The 23,513-nt window shown below is 39.1% G+C and overlaps 1 protein-coding gene across 50 annotated transcripts in view; it reads right to left on the minus strand.

Annotated features, from left to right (window-relative positions):
• Nucleotides 1–23,513, minus strand: part of CLASP1 (cytoplasmic linker associated protein 1) — a 133,366-nt gene that overhangs the window by 48,886 nt on the left and 60,967 nt on the right. For 11 of the 50 annotated variants that reach the window (XM_085553266.1, XM_085553250.1, XM_085553274.1 and 8 more), the window contains exons 19-25: nt 22,341–22,511; nt 20,686–20,709; nt 15,049–15,156; nt 13,521–13,547; nt 11,600–11,767; nt 6,417–6,524; nt 2,349–2,411 (exon numbers count right to left, since the gene is read on the minus strand). In XM_085553266.1, coding sequence (XP_085409392.1) covers nt 2,349–2,411; nt 6,417–6,524; nt 11,600–11,767; nt 13,521–13,547; nt 15,049–15,156; nt 20,686–20,709; nt 22,341–22,511 — 669 coding nt within the window. The remainder of the gene's footprint in view (nt 1–2,348; nt 2,412–6,416; nt 6,525–11,599; nt 11,768–13,520; nt 13,548–15,048; nt 15,157–20,685; nt 20,710–22,340; nt 22,512–23,513) is intronic. The other 39 variants (XM_085553272.1, XM_085553292.1, XM_085553291.1 and 36 more) reach the window with 13 other exon arrangements.

Genomic DNA, 23,513 nt, shown 5'->3' on the forward strand with positions numbered 1-23,513 from the left:
ATTTCTTTCAGAAGTGTGACCACAATTTGCTCTTTCCCAGCTACGCAACCAGACGAGACATTTCTGATTTACAACAAAAGCACAATTTCTACAAAACACATTACAAGAGGGAAAGAAAAAAACAACCAACAAAAACAAACATCTTAGAACTACTGCCAAAAAGTAACCAAATGATATTTCACAAAGAAATAAAAGTTGTATGTGTTATTACTATCCCCTTTTTTAATGCACTTGGGTTGAAGAATCATTTCAAATACGTAACTGAGACCATTCATCCCTAAAATGGAAAGATCCATTTACTGTTAATGGAAGCACAGAAGATGATAAAGCATTGAGTCGGACTGAATTTAAAGACACTATTACAGAGATAGGTACTAAAAGATGTAGAAAAGACCAGTATTTTTCCTAAGTGCAAATGAAACCTGGTACAACACAGGGGCTGTAAATGTTAAGACAAGTTCTGGACTCAGTTATATTTAAACCAACTAACTTGATGATGTTACTCAGGTGTTACTGAGAGCAGAATTTGGCTTCATAGCTTTGACATGGCACAATACCACATTATAGAACTGTTACACGTTTTCATGTTAATTTAGTATTACATTAGAAAAGGGAAGATAGTTTTTGGGTTTATTTTTTTTTTAAAATGAAGAACAAAATGACAAAGTAATTCAACTGTAGGTCAGTTTAAATACCCAGCATAAAAAGGAAAAACAAGAAAACAAAACAGAGCTTTTAAATCAAATTGAATAAATACAAGGTGGCACGTTGTCTTTTATCCGTCTCCAACTGCTATCAGGAAATCTTTAAAATAATTCTCGCAGTGACCATTAAATCCATCACACCCATACGTGGGCTTTTCCCACACTGCTGCCACACCTCAACACACACATCTGATCTTAGAAGGGACCTCAGCATATCTTCAGAAAAGGGCAGGGAATGCATCTGGCTCAGAAGAATAACCCTCAAAGGGGAGCCCAATGTTACTGTCAATAGATAAGCTGAACAGTAGGTGCTCTGGTCACACACTTTTCCTTCTGGCTATTTTCATTATTGTTGCTGCTTAGTGAAAAATTTCAGCAAGTTCCATAAAATTCCTCGATTTTGCCACTTCTTCAGCCTTCTTTAGGATAAAGATAAGCATATATAATCTCATTATGCTTTGTACCAAACCACTGGAGCCAAGCATGAATTGACTACCATGCTTTGAGGAAAAAAGCTTAAGCTTAGATCCGAATTAGATCTGAGGGCCCTTTTTGATCTTGAAAATTGTTGTGTTCAATACAAATTCAAACTGCTGCTTTGAAACATGCCAGAGTCAAATCTGCTTGCATCATTTCTGCAGCAGCTTGACAGAGGAAATGTTTTGAGAGTTTAAGTGACAGCACTTTAACTACGCTTAAGAGGAAGAGAACATTTTTCACTGCCTACCTGAAGGAACTTAATTAAATAACTTTTAGTGTCACTAATTCCTTATGCAGCTTTAGCTCCCAATCAAACACTAAAGCTCTAATTCATCTTCTACATCATCTCTGTACCTACTATTGAGTTTCTGATGACCTAACACTAGCATCCCTCATTCATTTTTGCTTAAGACTCCTAGTGAAATACCCTGTTTTCAAAGGGAATTGCATGTATTCCATAGCTGCAAATCCAGAACAGGAGTGGAGAAGGCAACTGGAATCTGAAGGTTTTTCTTGCTGTTTTCTAACTGATGCAAAGCCCACTGAAATTAAAGGAATTATTTTTCCAGCAACTTCCATGTGCTTTGCACAAGGTCTTCACAAAGGATGGACCAGCACGTGTTATGCTCCAAAGTTCATTTTGAAAGCTCATCAGGTGCTGAATTCTTGCTGCTTTTGTAAATATCAGGCAGGATCCCACAAAGCACTTCAATTAACAGAGACAGGAGCCTGAAAAGCTCAGTAATAAATGGAATGAGACCCACTGGGATCCTGTCCTAGACATTGGGAACTGCTACACTGCTGAAGAGGAAACAGACATGAATTGCAAGGACTCCACATTGTTCAGGGTTTAGCCCATGCTGTACAGCTGATCCAATTTACAAGAGAATTGAGAAAGCCCTGGATCACCCTTTGTTTAAACACTGCTCACAACGTTCCTGAAGTACATAAAATTAAAAAACAAAACAACAACAACAAAAAAAAAAACAATCAAGAAATGAATTTTAAAAGAAAAAGCCACGTTGCACGAAACAGAACAAAAAGCCTCGCAGTGGTGAGAATCACATGCCAAGTGCTGGCTGATGCACGTGACAGCAAATGTTAAAATGGTGTAAAACAAGACTACATATAAGAAGCAGATTCATGCAGTTAGCGCTTGTTCACCTGACTGCCCAACAGAATCAGCAGTGGAGAGAGCACTAGTGGACCTGGAATGACGTCGAGAAGCTGCAAGTAGAAGGAATGGCAACACCCACAGGATTAACACACATTTAACCCAAGACAGAAAATGCCACAATCCAAAGGGGATGCACGTGAACACTACCAGTAAACGTGTTTCATAGTGACAGGGAAATGACGCTGTATATGAATGCATAACAAATACAGTGCAAGCCCCACAGTGTCATCTCCATCTGTAGCTTCTCCTCCCCTCCCCTCATGACCATAAGAACACGATGCATGACAAAACTCATCTCTAACAGTCACAAACCCAGTGCAGTTTCAGCAAAGAAAACCAGTGTGCGTCAGTCCCATTCCAGAACCACAGATCTGGAAGATGGCCATCATGACAACATGGAGCACATAACCATAGAGCAGGATTTAGATGTGTCTGATCTAAACCCCAACGGGAAGCCATGATAAATGGTTAGAAATTGTACTTGCAGGTCTTTTTCCAAAACATTCTAGCCTATGCATGAAAAAACAATGCTCACAAAAAGAATGAATAACTACAGAAGTAGAAAGAGTACAAGGAGTCATACAGGGAGGTCAGCCAACAACTTACAGCTCTTTAGGTTTTGATGTAATTTTCCTTCTTCATATGAACACGCACATTGGAGCTGTTGCTACTACCAAAAATCTTTTGCTCTAACAAATCTTGCATACGTGCTTTTTTCCAGCTAATTCACATGTGAAGTGAATATGCAAATACATTTATCTAGCACTGTACCTATGTATACAAACTGTTAATAGCAACAGCACAGACAGTAGCAGAAGAGCTGAAGCCAGATATAGCTCCCACTCCAGTTCCCATCTGTCAGCAGCGTATGAATCATAAAATGCCTTTGGAGAGATTTTCAGTTATTGGATTCAGCACAGAGGTGTGTTAGTTCTTTATGAAGGCAAATGGAAAGCCAGCCCAGACTTTTCTTAACTACAGGAATTTAGTTTTTCTGAAGAGGACTTTCCTGTGTCCAGCAATGATTATGTTCACCTAATTTAAACAAAAACCTGACCCAAACACTGATTGTCTGTGTGAGGAATTTGTCACCAACCAGACTCAAGGCCTTGTTGACGCAACATCGTAACTAATACTGTCAAGAAACTGGAAAAACAAACAGTATCCAATACAAATTAGCTTTGTTAGTTGCGTGTATGTCTGAGCAACTGTAAGTCTCCACATAAGCATTAATAAACAAAATAGAAATATGAAAGAGAAGCATGCAAAGTGAGAAAAAGTTCAAATTTCCTCCCAGTTGTGACAGCTTGGCCAAAGCTCCACACAATCTGCAACGGGCTCTTTAAATATGTAGAACACACGCATTTGTTCAGGAGAACAATCCCACTGACACCATAAATAAGTCATGAGAGACTTGCAGGATCAATGCAGGATTACGGTCTGAACCCTCAACTAAAATTCTGAGCTTGCAAATGTTTTCTTCAGAGCCACCCATTGTGTCTCTGTGGATTTCATTTAAAGATTAAAGCCCAAGACAAAACCACAATAGAAATAATAAAAACAACTTATTTCAGTAATAGTTTTTAAATAAATCAAATAATCTATGCTTCCAGGGAGGGAACATTCACAACCTCACTGGGCAGCCCCTCCTCTGGAGTCTCACCACTCTCACAGTAAAGAATTGCTTCCTAATACTTAGTTTAAATCTACCCTCTTCCCAGTTTAAACCCATCAGTTCACTCAATTGAACCTCCTCACTTGGAATGGAAGGCCTTTTAGGTGCACAGAGACGCACATCTGCAGGGAAGCTTTGAAAATAAGCAACTTGCAAGGCCAGGATGTCAGTGCTGACACTGACCACAATACGGCTAAATGCAGGAATCCTGTCATTTACATATAGCTAGATAAGTAAAATTCACTAATATCAAGTTAATCTTCATGAGTAAAAATGGACTACGGTATTTAGGGATTAATGTAAGATTAACTGGATTCTAAAAATACAGTAATGGAACCATCTTGGCCTAAATTGCTATATATATGTGTGTGTGTGTATATATATATATATATATATATGTATACATACACACACATATATATACACACATACACATCGCCTACTTTCAAATGACTTACAAGCCACAGAATTAAGTTTGTGAACTTAAGTTGTGTTCCAGCTTACATCATTCAGTGAAAACACAAGAAAAGGGACGACAATAGCAACTATATAGGGTTACCATTACGGTGATACTTTTCACCCACCTTCCATCCCCCCCTTTCCTGACTGTATAACAACTGCATTCCTAGTAATGAATTAAACTTCATTAAAATGAAACACTCCTCCTCCCAACTATGAGATATGTTACAACCACTGTAATACATAACTGTAATTGAAATTTCATATTCAGTGTACAAGCCAGACTTGGAAGTGGTGCACAAAATTCACACCAACTGTGATACTGAAACGCTACGTTGAATTTTTTAGATCAAAGGCTCAAGATGGTATCTCGATTTATGTTCACTGTAATGGAAGAAACATAGCAAAAAGACAATACAAACAAGTTAGCCCTGACATGCAGCATGCTTAAAACATTGCGGCTGGAGAGAACAGCCTCATACAAAACTGAAGCTACACAGTTAACTGCAAAAACAAGCTACAGTTGGATAATTACTATCTCTTTAAGGCTCTGGTATCAAATGAACTTCATTTAACCGATAAAAAGCCTCTTGAATTATCTAAAATTTCTCAACTCTAAGTTGAACTCCAGCCATATCTCAGGAAAAACTGAGATATTACAGATAGATTATTAAATGAATTAAATCATGAAGTTCTGAACCAAAAACCTTCCTGAAGATTCCACTCTAAATCACTGAAATCAATGGGAATCTTGCCAGCGATCTCACATGGATGAAGACAGTGACACTCTCTCCCCTGATAGCATTTGAAGTTGGTGTAAGTAAATGAATCAATGCTGACAATAGCTATTTAGGTTTAAAAATTTATGCAAAGGACAACGTAATAACTATGAAGACCAAACAGGAAGATTTTGCCCATTTATCCTTTTTTAAATAACCTTTTTTTACTATTTGATTTGATGCAGAATTAAGTTCAAAATGTTATGTTCTACTTACACAGCATTCCTTACAGCTGTATTTTATCACTTACGTGCAAAACAGATCTTGAAATAACATTCTTCAGCCTTAAGCAAGAGCTTTCTTCTCACTTTTAATATACATGCACAATGTTAAATTACTATACACAGGAAAAGGGCCTGGAGATAAACTACACTTAATTATGTCTGAAATGAGACATTTTTCATACAACAAGCAATGTAGTTGGTTGAATACGTATGACATGGTATCTGATCGGAAACATTAACTATCCTGTTCTCAGCCTCGTGCTGAAAAAAAAATCAGACCTGTGGTAAGCATAATGAGATTTTCTATTTATACCATGCACCCAAACTGTATGATAGTGATGCTCCTTTAAAACTTTAGCTTTTCCGTTTGTCTGCTTGAAAGTCTTCTATGAAATGGCATGTGCAACTTGTTAACTCCCGATTAAAAGTGTTGAACAAAACCCATACAAAAAAAGATCTTCCATCTCTACGTTGGAGGATTTAAAATAGAAATGACATTGTACCTACTTGCAAGAAAATCAGATCATGGATAGATTTACTTAACAACAGACTACAGTGGTACTGACTGCTTCACTGTGACCTAGAAAACGCAAGCTTGCTCTCCCATAAATTTCCATCAGTGCTGTAAAGCACGGCAGCCCCACACAATTTTTTTTTAATGAAACTGAAACACAGCAAAATTCGGGCTACACTATTTTCATACTAATAGTGAAATGCTGAGAACCAGAATTGAAGCATGCAGAAGAAAACAGAAGGAAAACAGGGTTGGAAATAGGGAACGTGTCAGGAATCTAACAGAAGACAGAAAACAAGCTCATTTCACCTGGCAGCATCTTGAAGGGGCAATCAGAACAAGGAAAAAGGAGGGGGGAAAAAAAAAATGGATCCTTAAAACTCCAATGCCTACAAAGTACTCACCAAGTGGAGGAAAGCCCCGAGCAGGGCTTGTATCTCGACTGCTCTCACGGCTGGTATCACGGCTGCACCCCTGACTCATGCTGGGTCGGGGGATACGACTGCTCCGTGCTAGCATGCAGCATGGAGAGTTTCAGAGAAGGTGAACAAGTTTAATGAGGACAGAAAAGCTCAAAGTCAAGTCACATTTCTGTTAGTTAAGGTAATTATTACATTAGTAATCATCAGTTCCAGCAGCCAGCTCAGGCTCTTACAAACCAACTATGCTACACGCTGAGCTGTGTCTGTGATGTGAAATTTCATCAGTATTAAATGTCTGGCTGATAGTATCTTTGTTTCTTAAGCAATCCAAGTTTTGTCATTCAAGTGGAGCAGGACATCTTCAACTGTTTAGGGAAGCTCTACAATTACAAAGCATGCAAAACAGATGAAGCTACATAAAACTCTCATGAAAGATTTTTTCCTTAATTAAAAGATAAACACCCTTCTGGAACAAAGAAGAAGCATTTTTAAATGAGATCAAAGTGCTTTAAATGTCTGTCTCAATACCAGTATAATATCTCTGAAGAGATTTGGTTTTTGCAAGGATAACTTTGTCCTGAACAAATAACTTAAGGGAAAAAAACAAAACCTGTGCATACTAAAGAGACTTTTCTCTAACAAATGATACTGGGAAAATATTCAGACCCTAAATACCTGGAAGAAAGCTTAGGAAGTGGTTTGAATTAAGGTAGCAGCAGCTTCTTTTTTAAAACAATAGATGTTTAACTTCTGCTCCTCAACATTTCCAAAACCTTACATTTATGGATGAGACATGCACAAATAAGGAGAGCCTTTAACTACAATCTTTGACAAAACCCTGCAACGAGACTTATCTGTGGTCTGGCAGCTATAAAGCATTCAGCATCCCCTAACAGGCTTCTATCTATCAGCCATGTCAAAGCAACTCATCATATGCAGCCTTCATTTGGCCAAATACACAACAGAAAACAGAAGATGAAGTGGCTTTCATAATAACAAGTGATCCCACTTACTTCATTTGAAGTTTTGTCCACAGAGGAGAAACAGAACTAGTGCTTTCAGAAAGATACTGGACATCATGGATTTGAATTTTAGGTTTTTATAAGGACAGCAATTTATTCCTATGCAGATTCTTTGCCATTGACATGAAAGATGATAGCAACAAGTTACTGAAGAAAGCTCTTCGCCCAGTAGAGAATAAAACATTTTTGGATGCTAAAATGGCAACTAATTGTCATGAATTTATTTTGAAGAACTTAAGTGCTTCTGTGAACTCACCAAGAAAGCAGATCACACGTTTATGCAGCTCCTCTTTTTGACGAGGAGATTCATATATATGAGAAAAACCTTGCCAGAAAATTCAGTCTGATTTTGAATGGTCACTCATGCCTTGGGTGTATTAGTATCCTTTCAAGCAAAACAGTACAGCACACAATAGAAACTTTTGTATTTAAGCTTTAAAATTTAAATAGAAACCACTGCCAGATTCTTGGTTCTCTCCCAAATTTGTAAAACCCAACTAATATCTTTAAGATGAATTAATGGTTCTGATGGTTAAACTTCGATGTCAGACAATACAAGATGAGACAGTGACCATGCTGATTTGATCAGTGCGTGTCAAAAAAGCCTATGTGAATTAGATGGTCTTGTAACAAATAAGGGAGACGAAATAATAAAGAGTTTGAAATTAGGGTCCTCGAGTACAGTGACCCCATGTCAGGCTAACAGGAATAAAGCTGTAAGGTAAACTACAGACTGAGGTAACAATCTGAAGTCTCCTGCACAAATACTTGCTTCAGAATGCAGGCTCTCTAGAAGCCAGTTCCTCATTCTTGGGTCTCATGCTTCTATGTAGATAATGGAAGCCTTCACATCATGTTTGCACAAGTAGTGATTTCTCTCAAAAGAGATTTGTCAGTCTTTTCTATAATGCAACCACAGTCCAGCAAAGGCTCTTCAGAGAGAGGGAGTTGTGAATGATTAAAAAAAGTAACTGATGTACACAGTACATCCTCCTTCCATTACTGATAATGACGGCAGCATGAAGTATGAAGACAAAGCACTATAAACTACATTAAAGCAATCTAGTAAGACAAAGCCAAAGATGAACCACAATATTGACCGCACAGAGAAAGCCCAAAAGCAAACAGTGAATTTCATGAGCAATGATCCAAAGATTTACACGTTACTGAATAGAGAAATATAACAAAACAAAAGAATGGACTGAAAAGAACAAAATGATGAATCTGTTGTGGACTCCCAGGCATCTGCCCCACCCTTCTTTCTTTTTTTTGCTGTTTTGTGCAGAGAATATTGGATATCAATTATTCAAGAGTATTTTCATCAGGCACTACCAAAATTAAGGGCCAGTAGCATTGTTATTTAGACAAGCTTCTCATATAACCAAAGCCTGACTGTGTTTTCAGAAGACAAGAATTTCAGAATTCCCAAACTCTGCCAGCAGAACTCAGTAATTCCCCTGTTGATCAGTTTACCACTTGGGAGAAGTCTACATTTCATTAAGGTGTGGTTTTTAATGATTTCTAACTACACTGATGAAGCCTGAAAATGCTGCTAAAGCAACCAGTGCCAAGGTACTGTACTGTACAACCAGTAGGGTACACCCAGCAGAGACAAGCAATGAACTGCCTTTCACTTTCCAATAAGCACACACAGCATAACTACTGATGGAAAACCTGCATGCTATGTGCTAACTAACTGTGCCTGCATCAATTTCTGCAGAACAACATTATCTCAAATCTCTTGCTTCTTTCAAATCCAACTGGCAATCAAAGATCAAGTTCCTCACCTTCTAGGTTCATAACCTGGGAGGTGCCATGGAACCTATATCCCACTCTGATGGTGGGCTCAAGGGGAGGAGCAGGTAGCTGGCCATAACACACATCTACGCTGCAGTGCCTGCCAGGATACACAACCTCCTGAGCATCCAACATCTCCAATGCTTTCAGCAAATGAGAGGAATATGAGTGTATGGATGCCTACAGTCAGCAATGAAAATTAATTGGGCAACAAGCTAGTGGAGCTTACAGGCATCCACGTGCTAGGCTCTATTAGCTTATCACTGCCTTTGCCTTCCAAAAAGCCTGATAAACCTCCAGTGAGTGGCTGTTGTATAAAGCTCCACTCCATGCACAGACTTGCACTGTATGCTTACTCTTGCACACGCAGCGCAGGACCAGCTGAACCTCCTAGTCACCCTTGCAAAATACTACACATCAACTCAATGCATGAGTTATGAACAGAACCCAGGAATCACCCATTTCTAACAGCTTGATCTGCAAGATAATTCAACACCCTCTGCACTACAACATGACCATGTAAGTTAAGAGACACTTCAGTCCATAGGTCACGAACATGCTTGTCAAGCACATATGTAATTCCACAGAGCTTAAAGGATTGCACACATATTTAATACTGCATGTAAGCTCAGGTATTTGAATTAGTGTGAGCAAAAGTATATTGTCGTACTTAGGATCAAGGTGAATGGGAGTCCATTTAATGAAATGAGAGAGTGAAAAAAATGTGTCACAGAAAGACAGAAACTGAAGCAACACAACAGAAAACAAAAACTGTAGCTACTTGTAAGTTGTAAATACAATGGGATAATGGTATAAAGATGACAGATCAAAAATTACCTTCCTTCAAATCAATCTTACCGTATTCAAAACTCAATAAAGAGATCATTACTGCAACTGAAAGCTAAAGCCAACGCAAGTGTTAAAACTACTGCTCTCATGAGAGCCTGAAAGAACAGGCTTTGGTCAGCCATCAACGTGGGGATGGGTGAAAAACATACATCTGATAAATGTCAGCATTCTCTCACTCTCAAACAACACTGACTGTGTTCACAGCACATCAAAGCAGTGAGAGACATATTACACTTCCAAAGGATTTCACAGCTCCCATAATATACCTGAAAGCAGGCAACCCAAGAGTGAGGATTTTAGGAAGTTAATTCCCTTCAGATGCTAAACACTGTTTCAAATCAGATCACGTTACACGATGATAAGCTTAAGTACATTTGATGGTACTATCCATCATTCTTCATTTACTTTGAAAAACTAAGCTCTTCTGCAGAGTGATAGCACAACTATTTGGAAAACACCACATTTTGAAAGTTACGAACAGAAGAGCACAGAGCATCCATAGAAAAGTCATAAAATAGATCAGACTAAGAACACTACTAAAAGTGGAAAAATAATCACAATAATCATGCAGTATTTTTAATGACTCCTGACAGCACATACACTCAGGTGCTTCTCTAAAAATTCCCTACATAGAAATGCAGCTTACATTTCAAATATAGTTGCTCCTGTAATAGTTAAAAATTTAATTGCCAGCACTACAGTTATTATTTCAATGTAGTCTACCAGTAAATTTTTTGAAGATATAAAATACAGTAGCAGTTATTTGAAAGTATGTGAACTTCAACCTTCTGAAAACATTTGCATTTCAGAAATGAAAGCAACATCTACGTGCTTAACCCACTGAATATCTTTTTTCTTTTTAATGTAAACTCAGATACACAGAAATTGCTATGTGATGATGCTTACCCACCTGCTTATTAAAGAAAAACAAGTCTGCTGATAAATTTGAAAATAGAAACTATGGATTATTTCCACAATAGTCTCTAAGCCAAGAACTTTGGAAGCAGAATAATTAAAGCGTAAGTTTAAAATACCATCTAAAAAGTGGCTCCAAAATATTCCAGGCAATAAGCAAACCACTTAAGCTGCAAAAATTGTTAAATAATCACAGAAGGTGATTCTCACTCCTTGATTCCAGCTAACTGTAAAATCACTCAGCTGATCCTAAGCCACTCATGTGAGTGGGGTACCTTTGTTTTGATACTTATTCATGGCAACCTTTTTTGCTGCCTGACCTAAAAGCATCACTCATGTTGTATTTCAAACAGAAGATATAAACAACTTTAGACATTTCAAAACTATGCCTCAACCTAGAAAATTACAATTAATTTCCTACAAACTATAATAAATAATAGCACATTTCTGGAAATAAAACATTAACTTGCCAGTTGAGGAATTCAGAAGAAAGACAACAACCATGTACATGTTTCCTATTCAACAGGAAAGCCCATCCTTTGAGCACGCTGACCAATGTGTCACTGCAGTGACTGTTCTTACCTAGTCCTATTCTGTTGGGACTCGTCTCTCGACTGCATCCTTGGCTCCGGGGGATCTTGCTGCGCTTCTCTGAAGATGATGGCACTGGTTGAACTCTGGATGTTCCACTGCTCAAGCCACCATAGGTGCTTCCTAACAGCTTACCCGGAGAACTAGATCGACTACCAGCTGGAAGAGAACCAGAAATGAGGAATACAAACTGTTAAAAACAAAAAACAAAGCAAAACCAACAAACTCAACATCTTAAATACTCTGATGGCAAAACCGCAACACAATCAGCTCTAACAGTATGACCCAAAGCACACAGAAAATTCATGGGACTGCTTCCCATGGGTTTTAAGAGGATGACTGAAGAAAGCTCGTGGACAATAAACACTGACATTAGCAATTCTGTACATATGAATGGTGCTACCCAATCAAGATCAAGACCAAAACAGACACTGCAGTGCAGGAATAACCTAAGCTGAATTTCAGTGAGCTTGTGGAGATGCCAGGATCAGCCTCGCAGCAGCGATGTAGGGACTATAGGCTACTTTGCCTCAACAAGGAGCAACAACAATTGGCTCATGTGGAGTGCCATGCAGCAGAAAACCAACTGCTGCAAGGTAGTTCAGCCATCTTCACGTTACACTGCAGTGGTGGCATTATATTCCAACAGTAATTCAGGGAATAAAAATCATTACCAACAAAAAAAGAACACTGTCTGAGGAGTAGCAAGCCAGCATGTTGAAGAGTAAACCAACTAACCCTGTTATATTTGTAGAGATGTTGATTTACTTGGGTCTGACTAAAGCTAATTGGTTATTCTTCAGCTGGAGAAAGAATATTTTGCAAGCTGAACAGTTGACAGGGTTTATTTCTCCTTGTCTGTTTGAACTGTTCATGGCAAGTTTACATTTTTTCCAAGCCGTGATGTCTAGTCTGCTGACCAAGATTTATTTACAATATTTACATTCCAGTTACAGCAGACACTTGTCTGAAATATTCGTGCTGTCAAACTCAATAAGGTTGAACCATACAATTATTTTTATCCAGAGAATCTTATTTTTGTAACACGTTTCTGTAGAAAATTAAGTAATGCCGGCTTTAAGGTAACCAGGGAACTATGAAAATAAGAGATTTAAGACCCCTTTTTGTTTGTTTAGTTACACAAAAGACACACTGAACATTTGCCATTGATACCATCCCTAATATCCAACATTTTGTTGCTGTTGCTAGAATAGCAAGGAGAATCACATCTTAAAAAGGTTACAGAAATGTTCTCTGGCAAATTCACATTTTGTACAAATATTCAAGTTGTTTGCTTTCTAGGAAGTATCCACACATCTCAAATATTTTAAGTCCCGAATACTGTTATGATTACTAAGCATTACTTAAGAGATAAAGGTTGTTCTTAATTAGAGAAGGTACACAGTTTTACTAACCTGATGGACAATCCAATAAAAGCACGTATTATTTTAACTTGCTTGCTCCCCTCATTTCTTGAGTAAAGCCATTTTGAATCAAATTACGTGTTCCGATATTGTGTGTGGTTCTGGGTCATCCCCCTCCCACCCCCACAGAGTGAGAGCAGTTGTGAAAGATGCCAGTTTCTCTCACAGTTCTCCTACCAGTTACAACACTGCACTCACTGATGTCAGAGGAGTCTCACCAAAATAACTGTAAGAGGAATTTTGTGAGGAATTTGAACTTCACTGCAATACCTATAACAATGAGCCAGCTTCAATACACAATTTATGCTTACCATGTTTGATTACTATGAGAAATCTAGGTCATTTGCCATACATATTGATTTTCTAATTTTAGGAAAATGCTTTTTAAGCCTTGATAACGAGGAGAGAATGAAGGAAGCTAAAAGCTTAGCAGTTAAAAAACTGAAGGAAATAATGTGAGAAAGCAAGAAAGGGAAAATGTTTCTTACCACCAGCAGGATTAGCTGATCTGGATCCTTGATTATGAGGGCAGACCAAAGGACAGGCAAAAAGTGGATTAAAAGACATGAAGACAATACAGCGTTCAGCATGCAGTTTATGCTATACACAGACAGATATATTCACAAATGTGCCACTCCAAGAGCCCCTGCAGAATGCAGTGAGTTAATGTGCAAATGCAAGTGATTTAATTTCCAAAGGCTTAACAGCTTCTCAGCAATATCAACCCACACTGAGTTCTGCTTAAATTATACCCCAAGCCCATGCTGTAAAACTAAAACAAAGCTACAAATGCATAGGCATACAAGTTTGTTCCTGTGAACATATTATACATTAATTCATTTTTTACTTCATGCAATGTTTGGCTTAGGAGATTAAAGATCATATCTAATTGCGCTAGGCTGGAATCAAGATTCAACAAACTAGACCAACAAGAGGTACAGATGTGACTATCCTACAGCCTCCTAAGTACATAGCATGAAAAAAAAATCAAACCCATAATGTTTGAATCACTCCACGCTTCCTTACATATATCTGAAACTTGTCTTATCTGATCATTTCACAGAATCACAGAACTTTAGAATTTTAGAACAAAGAATTACTTTTTCCACTAAAGTAAAAAAAAAATTAAAAAGAAATTTTAAAGAAAATTTATGGCTTTGAATCAAGTTCTAAGTTCTAAACTATAGGAATTCAGATCAGAATACCAAACCCCCAGTTCCTTCGTGACTTCAATGTAGACTTCAATTCAGCCCCATCCTAACTATAATACTTATCTCTTCAGACATCCTTGGTTATCATGATGCTATAAACTGCTTACCCATATCTACAGCATGATAAAGCAAAGCAGTGATGGCACAAACAAAGCAGAGCTTTTGAATAAGGCAAAACAACTTGAGAGGTTCCCTCCCCCTGCCCTGTTTCTTTTGAAGTTTGAGTGACAAAATTCTCTTTAGCCACACAACAAATATGCAGCAACACCACCTGCATGGCTCCTAGGAGAAACCACAGCTTGTAAGGTAGTCAGGGAGCACGGATGCATCATGTGAATAAAGAGAACAGAATCATCTCTCCCTCGTATCTACAGAAAGTAGGCAGCGTTCTATTCTAAACTGATGCTAAAGCACACATTAACTTTAAACAGTTCACACTGCACATACAGAAATACAGTAACATAAGCAGGAGGAGCTTGACAGGGCAAGAACCCAGGACAGCAATTAGCTACAGAGATGAGGGCAATTCAGTGGGACCCAGTACAAGTTTAGTCCAGCGTGTCACAAAAATCTGCAGTTCTGCTGCACAATAGGTTAAAAAATGAAGCAACTAAACACACTGTTTTGGTGCCCTTTGTCAGGAAGAACATATACTGAAAGCTAGCTAAGTGGGGATTCATTATGTCACATGTCCAAATATTATTCACTAGAAGGGAGCCCAATTCCCAGCTGATGCTACCACAACTCAAGAGAAATGTATTAATAACTGTTTTTTCTCCTCCCCCTGAAACAAAACGCTTCTTACGCTGGGACTGGGAAACCACTTTAGCCCGGCTGCGGCCTCGGGTATCAGCAGGTGTTGAGGTGACGCTGGTGGCACTGCCAGAGCTCTGCCTCCTTGTACGAATCCGACCTGCAGGAATGCAAAGACCAAACTGTTAACAGGTTTCTTCCAAAGGCAACAGCCATTTTTCAAGCACCATCTGTTCTAGGCTCGCAGCATTGCTATGCACACAACTAACCAGGACTCAGAAGGCAAATTTTACAAGGAGACGCAATGAGGAACAAGGGAATATACAGTGATGGTCTACACATCCAAAACTCTTTTTGCTTTCAGTAATGCCATCAGCCAGCTCAATTAACAAAAAAAAAAGTGACCTTCAGTGCCTGTGCTTCTGTTCCGTAGCACCTTCTTTACTAAAGAAGGGTCGCAAGAAAATCCAGTTATCTAAACGTGACGCCCTGCACAAAATAATTACTTTCTGATAGGGTGATCCCCCTGTCGCAGATAGGCACAGCAGCTGCAGCCACAAATTCCATCGCTGGGATTTCCAGACCGCAGCTCGGTGCTTTCTGTCCTGCTCTCCATGCACACTGCAGTGAGTCTGCCAACGCTGCCCAACCACGCTTTTATTTCAGCCTTATTCACATCTCCCTGCTGTTTACTGATCCCTTGTATTTATACTGAGATCAGGGTAACTTTACTAGTAACGGTGATTCCCCTTTAACACAATCAACATAGTGGAAAAAACATTCCATGTGTCTGCCCTTTATTTAGGCAGAGAATGAATACAAAGTCCCAAAGTGTTCTCGGTCCTTTTTCTGTCCTTTACTCCTGAAAAAGCCACAGTAATTTGAGCTAGAACAGCTTACGAGGTCATCAGTTCATCCCCTTCCTGGGGCAGGGCTGTTCCCCTCAGAATGTTCTTTCCAGTGCAAAGGTTCATTATCAGTCTCTAGCTAATGGGAAAGAAATGATAATTAAGAGTAACACAAAGAAAGCCTCCACCAGCACTTTCAACAACTCTGTTCTCTGCCAAATCTGAAGCTGTTTCTCAGGACTAACGCCAGGGCTATCCTGCATTCAGAGGATGATTTCAAGTCCCAGGCATAATAATGAAAGGAAAAACACAACAGGTAAGATAACAGTCTTGACAACTGCGTCCACCAATTAGATATTTATCTCCTACCCCGTGTGCCCACCATAAGCAAAGAAACACAAACAAGGAGATGTACACCTCCCACCCAAAAACCAGGGGAGGTTCACATGCAGAACAAAGACAGTGGCACGCAGCCCCAGGCTGAGCAGAATGGGAGCTCTGTTCCTTTGCATGAGCTCTCAAAACATTCATAACATGGGCTGCATCTTTCTGACAGACAAACTGACATGGAAAACTTGGAGAAGAAAGCTTAGATTTGTTTTCAGTGGGAAAAAAAAGGCACCTGTACTTTACAACATACCTCATTTTGAAAACAAATCGGTAGGCATACAGAACTATTCTAAAGCCAGTTAGGATGGACTGAGCCAAGATGAAGAGAGCCAAGAAAGAAGACTATATTCAAATCATTGTTTATAATTGTGATAGAAAAAATGATTAGCACAAAACCAGGAAGACGCAAACAAACTGGCAGCAGTTGGTGTACAAAGCAAAGAAGTTAAACTGAAGCTTAAGGAACCAGTAATGGAACTGACCATCCACCCTTCCACAATGCCTGCAGAAAGTCTGCAACCCAAGTTGGAATTCAAGGCCTGGTAACAGGCAGCACTGGCAAACACAGTGATGTGTACATCACTGCAACTACTGGCATTAACATGCAACTACCAGCAAGATTAGAAAGTACTGTTTTATTTTGAAACCCCTAATGGTCAGCAGGAGGATTCCTACCAATTTGGTCAGTTTCTGAAAGCATGCTCATGAGCAGGATGCTGCTTCATTCTGGGCTTGTAGATTTTGGTCTGAAATCTGATGTGGCCCAGAGTGTGCCAGGGAGAAGACCAGGACAAAAAGTTGCTCTTGAGAAGAAGCTATAAAGTTTCATCACTTCACACAATCCGTATGTGAAATATCTCCATCTTTTCCTCAAGTTAACTGACCTCCACACACACGCACAGTCCTTAAGTTAGTCTTATCCAAAACCTACTTGCTTTTGTAATAATGCAAGGTGGAAAATCAAGGTTTTAAGGTTAAGTTTTCCAAGTATAATATATACGTTAAAATGTTCATTTACACAACACAAATGTCTCTATTACATTTCTTTAAGCATTCCATCGGCAAACAAGAGCCTGCATTCACATCCACATCTGCACACAGGAGTGCCTTGTTTAATCCCTATCATTCTACCACAAATAAAACATTTCAAGAGCAGAAATAACATAGCAAAAGTTAGGCAGGCGTTTTGTTTTTGTTGTTAGATGCAAACAAATCCAACTCCTGAACATTCTTTGCTTTCAGACAGGTTTGTCTCCATATCCAGCTCTAACTGCAAATGAAGTCATTCCTATTTTATAGCTGTCATTACGCTGCTCTTCTTAAAAGAATTATTTTAACCTGAGAGCAACAGCACAGCAAATAAACAAAGACTGCCCCAACTAGTTTCCAAAAGCCTTTTAAAAAGGCCTTTGATCTAAGTCTGACATGCAAATGTGACACTTTGCTGGTACAGAAAGTATTTTTAAAAAGTATTTTTAAAGACTCCATATATACGCTTTGCATTAAGAAATCATCTGTGGGTTTTTTGTGGGTTTTTACAACGATTAATGGATCAGAATCAATTTCAAGCTGTCTAATACATGCCTAAATCTAGGAGGGTCTTTAAAAACAGACAACAACAAAGGAATAAGTAAAGTAACTTAGTGTGATTAGGAGAGGCTTCACACAACAACACTGTTCTAAACTGCTCCGGGTGGATACTTCTGCTCTGCCACACTGTGCCTCAGAACAAACACAGGCATGATGAGATCCAGCCTGCAAAGTAACTGATTTTCTAACACTCCAGAAATCACAGGTGGTATACAGCAAACCCACGACTAAGTTTAATCAGTTCTGTGCTGTGAATAACAATGCCTACAATCACACAAAGTACATGCAGAAGCACTGGGATGGTAATGGTATCATCACAGATCAGATCACATGTTCCCTGGAGCTTTTCCCCAATTTGGAAAAAAAGAAGAATCCTGAATAAGCCTCTGGGTTCCCCCTAGGTGTACATGTGTCATTTGGTGTTAATACATCTGTGAGGAATACACACAGTTATATGATTTGCATGTAAACCTGTAAAAATATGTCCTTCTTACAGTACGCAAGGTACAGATTCCATACATAGCACACATCCAGCATTAGTAGTACGTGACCTAACTTTGCAGCACAACTTCCCCAAACACGCACTCAACCCTTACCATCAATATACTCTATCACTCGGTTTTGTGTAAGATCTTCTGACACAGGAGAGAGTTAAAGGAGCAAAAGCAGCACTGCACTGCTCTACACCACAGGCAACTCGTGCCAGCACTTGCAAAGGGATCGACCAAGTGAAAAGAGAAACGTACTACCTGAACACATCAGTTTAAGCTACCATGTTCAGTCACATATTTGAGTTAAACCTTGTTGCTGAGGTCAATGAAGAGCTTTAAAGCAGAGAAGAAAACAGGAATAGTCATTTCTTGAAACTGTTATCCAAAGCCTTTGTTAAGACTCAAGATGCTACATCTTTTTAAGTCCAAATTATTTGAGAACAATGATAAGTCAGACTTCACAGCACACAGGCAGATTACCTACACAGATTAAAGGTATATATAGATTCATGCTACCTTTCCACAAAGAACACTTTTGCAGCATTTGCTAACCAAGGTGGCACTACTTAGAACAAAAGAACCAGTCCTCTCCTCCTAGCTTGCCAGGGCTCAAGCCACTTTTATCTTGCTCCTCTTTTGAGATGCCTGGCTCTAAACCAAAACACCAAGGAGAACTAAGGGCAGAGCAGACGGGAACTGCCAAGTTTGCACAATACTGTCTCCCAGCTGAGGGGAAGGTGCAAAACTTCTACACTGTAGCTACAAAAAGTCTCGATGGGAGCCAGACTGCAGATTAAACAATGCTGAATGACGTGCAGAAACACACACGCACAGAGGAAAAGAAAACAAGGATTTGCTCTTGTAGTAGACATTAGTAACCTCCAGCCTTCCCCCCCAGCAAGTGAGTGGCTGGTTTCTATTACAGATGTTTGCTTTTAACCAAACCCCATCTGCATCCAGTGCAATCAAACTGGAGGAAAGCAACCCTAATTAAAAAAATAAAAATAAAAATTGCATAATGACAATAGAGCGTTTAATAAACTAAAAGTGAAGGCACACCAGAGGACAGCTCCTGGAACAGACCTCCACAAACACCATTACAGTCCAGGAGAGGATCTGTACATCGCATAGGCTATTTCAGAAATTCACAATAAACACTCAATGTTTCTATGTTAGGGTAAAGAAAAAACAATTCTGAAAACTATGGAGAAGAAAATAAATGAAAAAGAAAGGCCAGTGAATTGAAAATTAAAAAAAAAGCTAAGGATAAACAGTTTGGAACTTTCATTTCATCTGACAGTGACTTAAATACAGGCATTTAGGACAACTTCATATTCCTTATCACTGGGGGATCACAAAGGATTAGATTCTGAACATCAGTTCACCTTCCAACCGTAAGTTTCTGAGCCAGTTCTGAAGATGGTAGACAGTTCTCCCACTAAATATTTAATTGATGCAGCAGTAATAGGAAGGAAAGAAAATACGTGATGGCAGCACAGCAGCACTTCTTGGAACACGACATCCAAATACAAGCACCCATCAAGGATACTAACAGTCCCATCAAACAGTAATAGATCCCTTGAAAAGAGACTTCTAACAGGAAAAAATTGGTTGGTTTGGGGGATAAGTGTCTTCATCATATGTAGAAGGCCTTGTTTTCAATCCCTGTCTGCCTCAAAAAACAAACAAAAAACCAATGATTTTGTTTTGCTTGAGAAGAAATAAAGAATAAGCTTTGACAAAAAGCCAGATCACCAACCAGACTGCAGGCCTTCCCAAACTAGCAGGCTCAGTGTTCTTGAAAGAAAAAACAAACTCTCCTCCAACTGTTTTAAATGTAAGCCATCTCAGTTAACAATAAAGTGAGAGTGCTCAGGTTTAAAGAGGTTGACTCAATACTCCTTCCCTAGAGATCATTGTTTACTTTCCTCATTTTTCTGCCATGTGATCATCTCATTCAATTCTCTTGCTGCCCAGTCTCTTCCTGAAAGCATTTGGCAGTTGTGACCTGAGCTTTGGATGGAAAAACACAGCAAACCTTTACACAACATAGAGTAAGAAAACACTAGCCCTGCTTTTGTAATCTGTGCTCAGGTCACCGTCAACCAAAAGCGCTGCTGTAAATAGGAAGACACACATGCAATTCTGTGATTAGAAATCAGTCATGAAACCAGAATAGTGCCATTAGCAGGGAGCAGCTTAAAGAGAAAGTAAAGAACACCCCATGGCATCAAAATGAGCAGGACAACCATGCAACACTTCATGCAGGTCACCAGTGAACATGGATGAGAATCGTTAACACTTTGAGAACAGACCAGGTAGAGTGGTACGACTGTAGACACATCTGAGTTACATAGAGAGACTGCTTACCCTCAGTTTTAGTGGTAGTACCATCTTTAAGCAAATTAAAAAAAAATAAGGCAAGGATTAATAGGGAAGAATTATTAACATCAGCAGAAATGGGCACTATATGTTAGCTAGAGAAGTATGGAAAGCAAATTAACACAAACAAATGCAAAAAGTTTGAGCAACAAATCAAAACCTGATGAATCTGTAGAACAAGGTTACAAGTCTTTCTTTTCCACATTCATCTAATGTTTGTCAAACCCCATTTTCTTTGTTTGCCTCACCATTTCTCTCATGGAGACACAAAGATAACAAATGTCCCTGTTAGCTCAAAAGGAAACAGACAGACTCCTTTAGGTGCAGCCATGCTTGCATTAACTTGAAGAAACACAGTGCATTTCCTGGTTTTCCCCTTTAGTGTCTTAAGAGCAAGAGTAACACTGTACTCAGTTTCCAGGCTTCGAGAACAAAACCAGCTTTAAGATTTTCTTCCCCACTTGCTGTTCTTCCTTGTGACATACGATAGCGCAAAAGCACATTTGCCACTGAAGCCAGTACATCGTGCATCTGAAGAGTGGCTGTGTCCTTATGTTCTGAAAGCACACTCTTAAGCAATCAGCTCTGTGATCTGTATTAAGTGCTCACTGCAGTGCATCTAAATCTTGAACTAAATATGAACAAGCAATATAAATCAGAATAAAACATTAACTTCTGAAGCAAATGCAACCAGTACATTAAAGACACTATAAAGGACTTCAGATATAGAAGAAAAATATCTACAAAGAGAATCTATAAAAAGCAACCTTATTTCATCTGAAATAAGATCAAATGCTCAACACTAAGGAAAAACTACATTTCAGCTGACTCAAGGAAGGAATGAATACTATTAGCACAGCTCAAATCAAGACCACTGTCTCTGACACCCAATAGACATCCAATTTTTCTCCCTCTTGTAAATGTAGAATCAATAAAAACCACAAGAATTAGATTAGTATGCAATCCGCAGAACATGGAATTATTTGGTGTTGGTCACTGCCTTCACTTCCTGCTTTAGCAAATTAGCAGCATCATCTCCAGGAGAGAAAGATCAAATGCAAACTTTGCTGTAAGAAACACTGGTGGGTACCTGACAGTGATATACAATGCTTGGACAAAATAGCACAGTGTGGCTACAGTCCAAAACTAGTCAGCAATATCTTACATCCCAACTGTGTGGTGAAATGGGAAGGTCTGCTTTTCTTCACTTTTGTATCTTTTTGCAAAATAATCAAACTCAAAGACATACTCCTCAAAGCACAGAACAATTAATGGAAAACCAGTGTCAAGGAAAGAGGTAAGGAAGAGAAGGGAAGGAGACAGAAGGAAATGTCAAAAGTAATAGAGCACTAAGAGTTTTCCTCAAAAGCATCACGGAACCACAACAAGATCTGCTCTTCCCCAGAAAAAAAGGCTGAGACTATCAAAACAATTCACAAAAATGAGAAGTTGTTCCAAGTAAGCTCCTTTGCAGATTGCCTGCTTAATTCCAAAAGGCAAGAGATCGCACATTTATGGCCAATAACTGTTAGTCATCTCAGAGAAATGTTCTTCCAGTTACAGGGTTTGACACTCAAATCAAGTTATCTAGGCACTTCCTCAGTAAAGAAAGTTGACTGCAACAGTAGAACATATAGCTTTACCTAGTGATGCATAGGAGCCTGGGGGCAGGGCTGCAGCAGAACTGAAGGGGTTGGATGCTCCAGAAGATGTCACTTTTGACTTGGCACTAGCTGCTGCATTCACATCAACGTCACTGCGGGATCGCTGCAGAGATCCTGGTGTTGACACAGATTTTGTACTTACTGTAGATGCTGCAGATGGGAGTGGGAGACCCAGAATAAAGAAGATTAATTTTTTGAGCTGTGTGCCTCAAAGAGCATGGCAAGCTGTTTAACATACTATTTTTAACACTCTGTAATTGCACTGAAATACTTAAAGAATGTCTTACCAGGGTAATGTAGGTTTCCCCACAGTGACTGAGAAGATATTTCGAGAACTCCATCAGACACTAATCCTAAATGCCAAGAAAAGGCTACCAGGCCAGCAATATAACAAAACCCATCACCAGCTTGTGAGTTGCCGGCTAAAGAAGACCTGCAGAGGTTCTTCAGCCCAGCTTCTACAATTTGCTGGAAGTCTTCCTACTTTCCTTCTCAAAGATCTTGTTGCGAGCATCGCTGTTCCCACCACTCCTTGTTGTTTACCCTCTTAAGCAAAAAACCTGTCTATTCAGCTGTAAGCACGCATGCATTTGTGGGCACAATAAGGTAGGTGCCACAGAAAATTCTCCCCAGATCCAAGGTATCAGCAAAGTATACTGATAGAGGCAGAAGACATCTCTGTTGTGATCTGTATTCAAATTTACTTCTTTGGTTATTAAATGCATTTGCTTAGGACAGGAAGGCTGCCTGTACTTGTCGACAGAAATGTATAGAAGCATACAGGCTTGGGTTGGGTACATGAATGAAGAAAACAAACACACCTACTGAACAAGGAAGCATTTTTTCTTATGTATTCCCTTGTTGCTGTACTTACAAAGCAGTATCAGCAACTCCTGGTCACACCCAAATATTCTAATGGTAAAAACAGATTACTCAGAAGATAAAATTTAACACTGATTCTGAATTCTGAGTAGACATTGTCTCCAATAAGTGCTGAAATCATAAATAAAAAGTGAGAGGAAAGAGTAAGGGTGAATGCGCCAGTAGACTATCTAGTTGCAAGAACTAGCATCAGTAGGAATTAATTACAGTTATTTCACCACTAAACTTATTTTAGCTACAATTTTTAAAGCTTTTTAGCCTTCCTTCTGA

The sequence above is a fragment of the Coturnix japonica genome, chromosome 7, assembly GCF_054131305.1.
Source record: "Coturnix japonica strain WE chromosome 7, WE-NBRP24, whole genome shotgun sequence".
In the NCBI taxonomy this organism is placed as follows: Eukaryota; Metazoa; Chordata; class Aves; order Galliformes; family Phasianidae; genus Coturnix; species Coturnix japonica.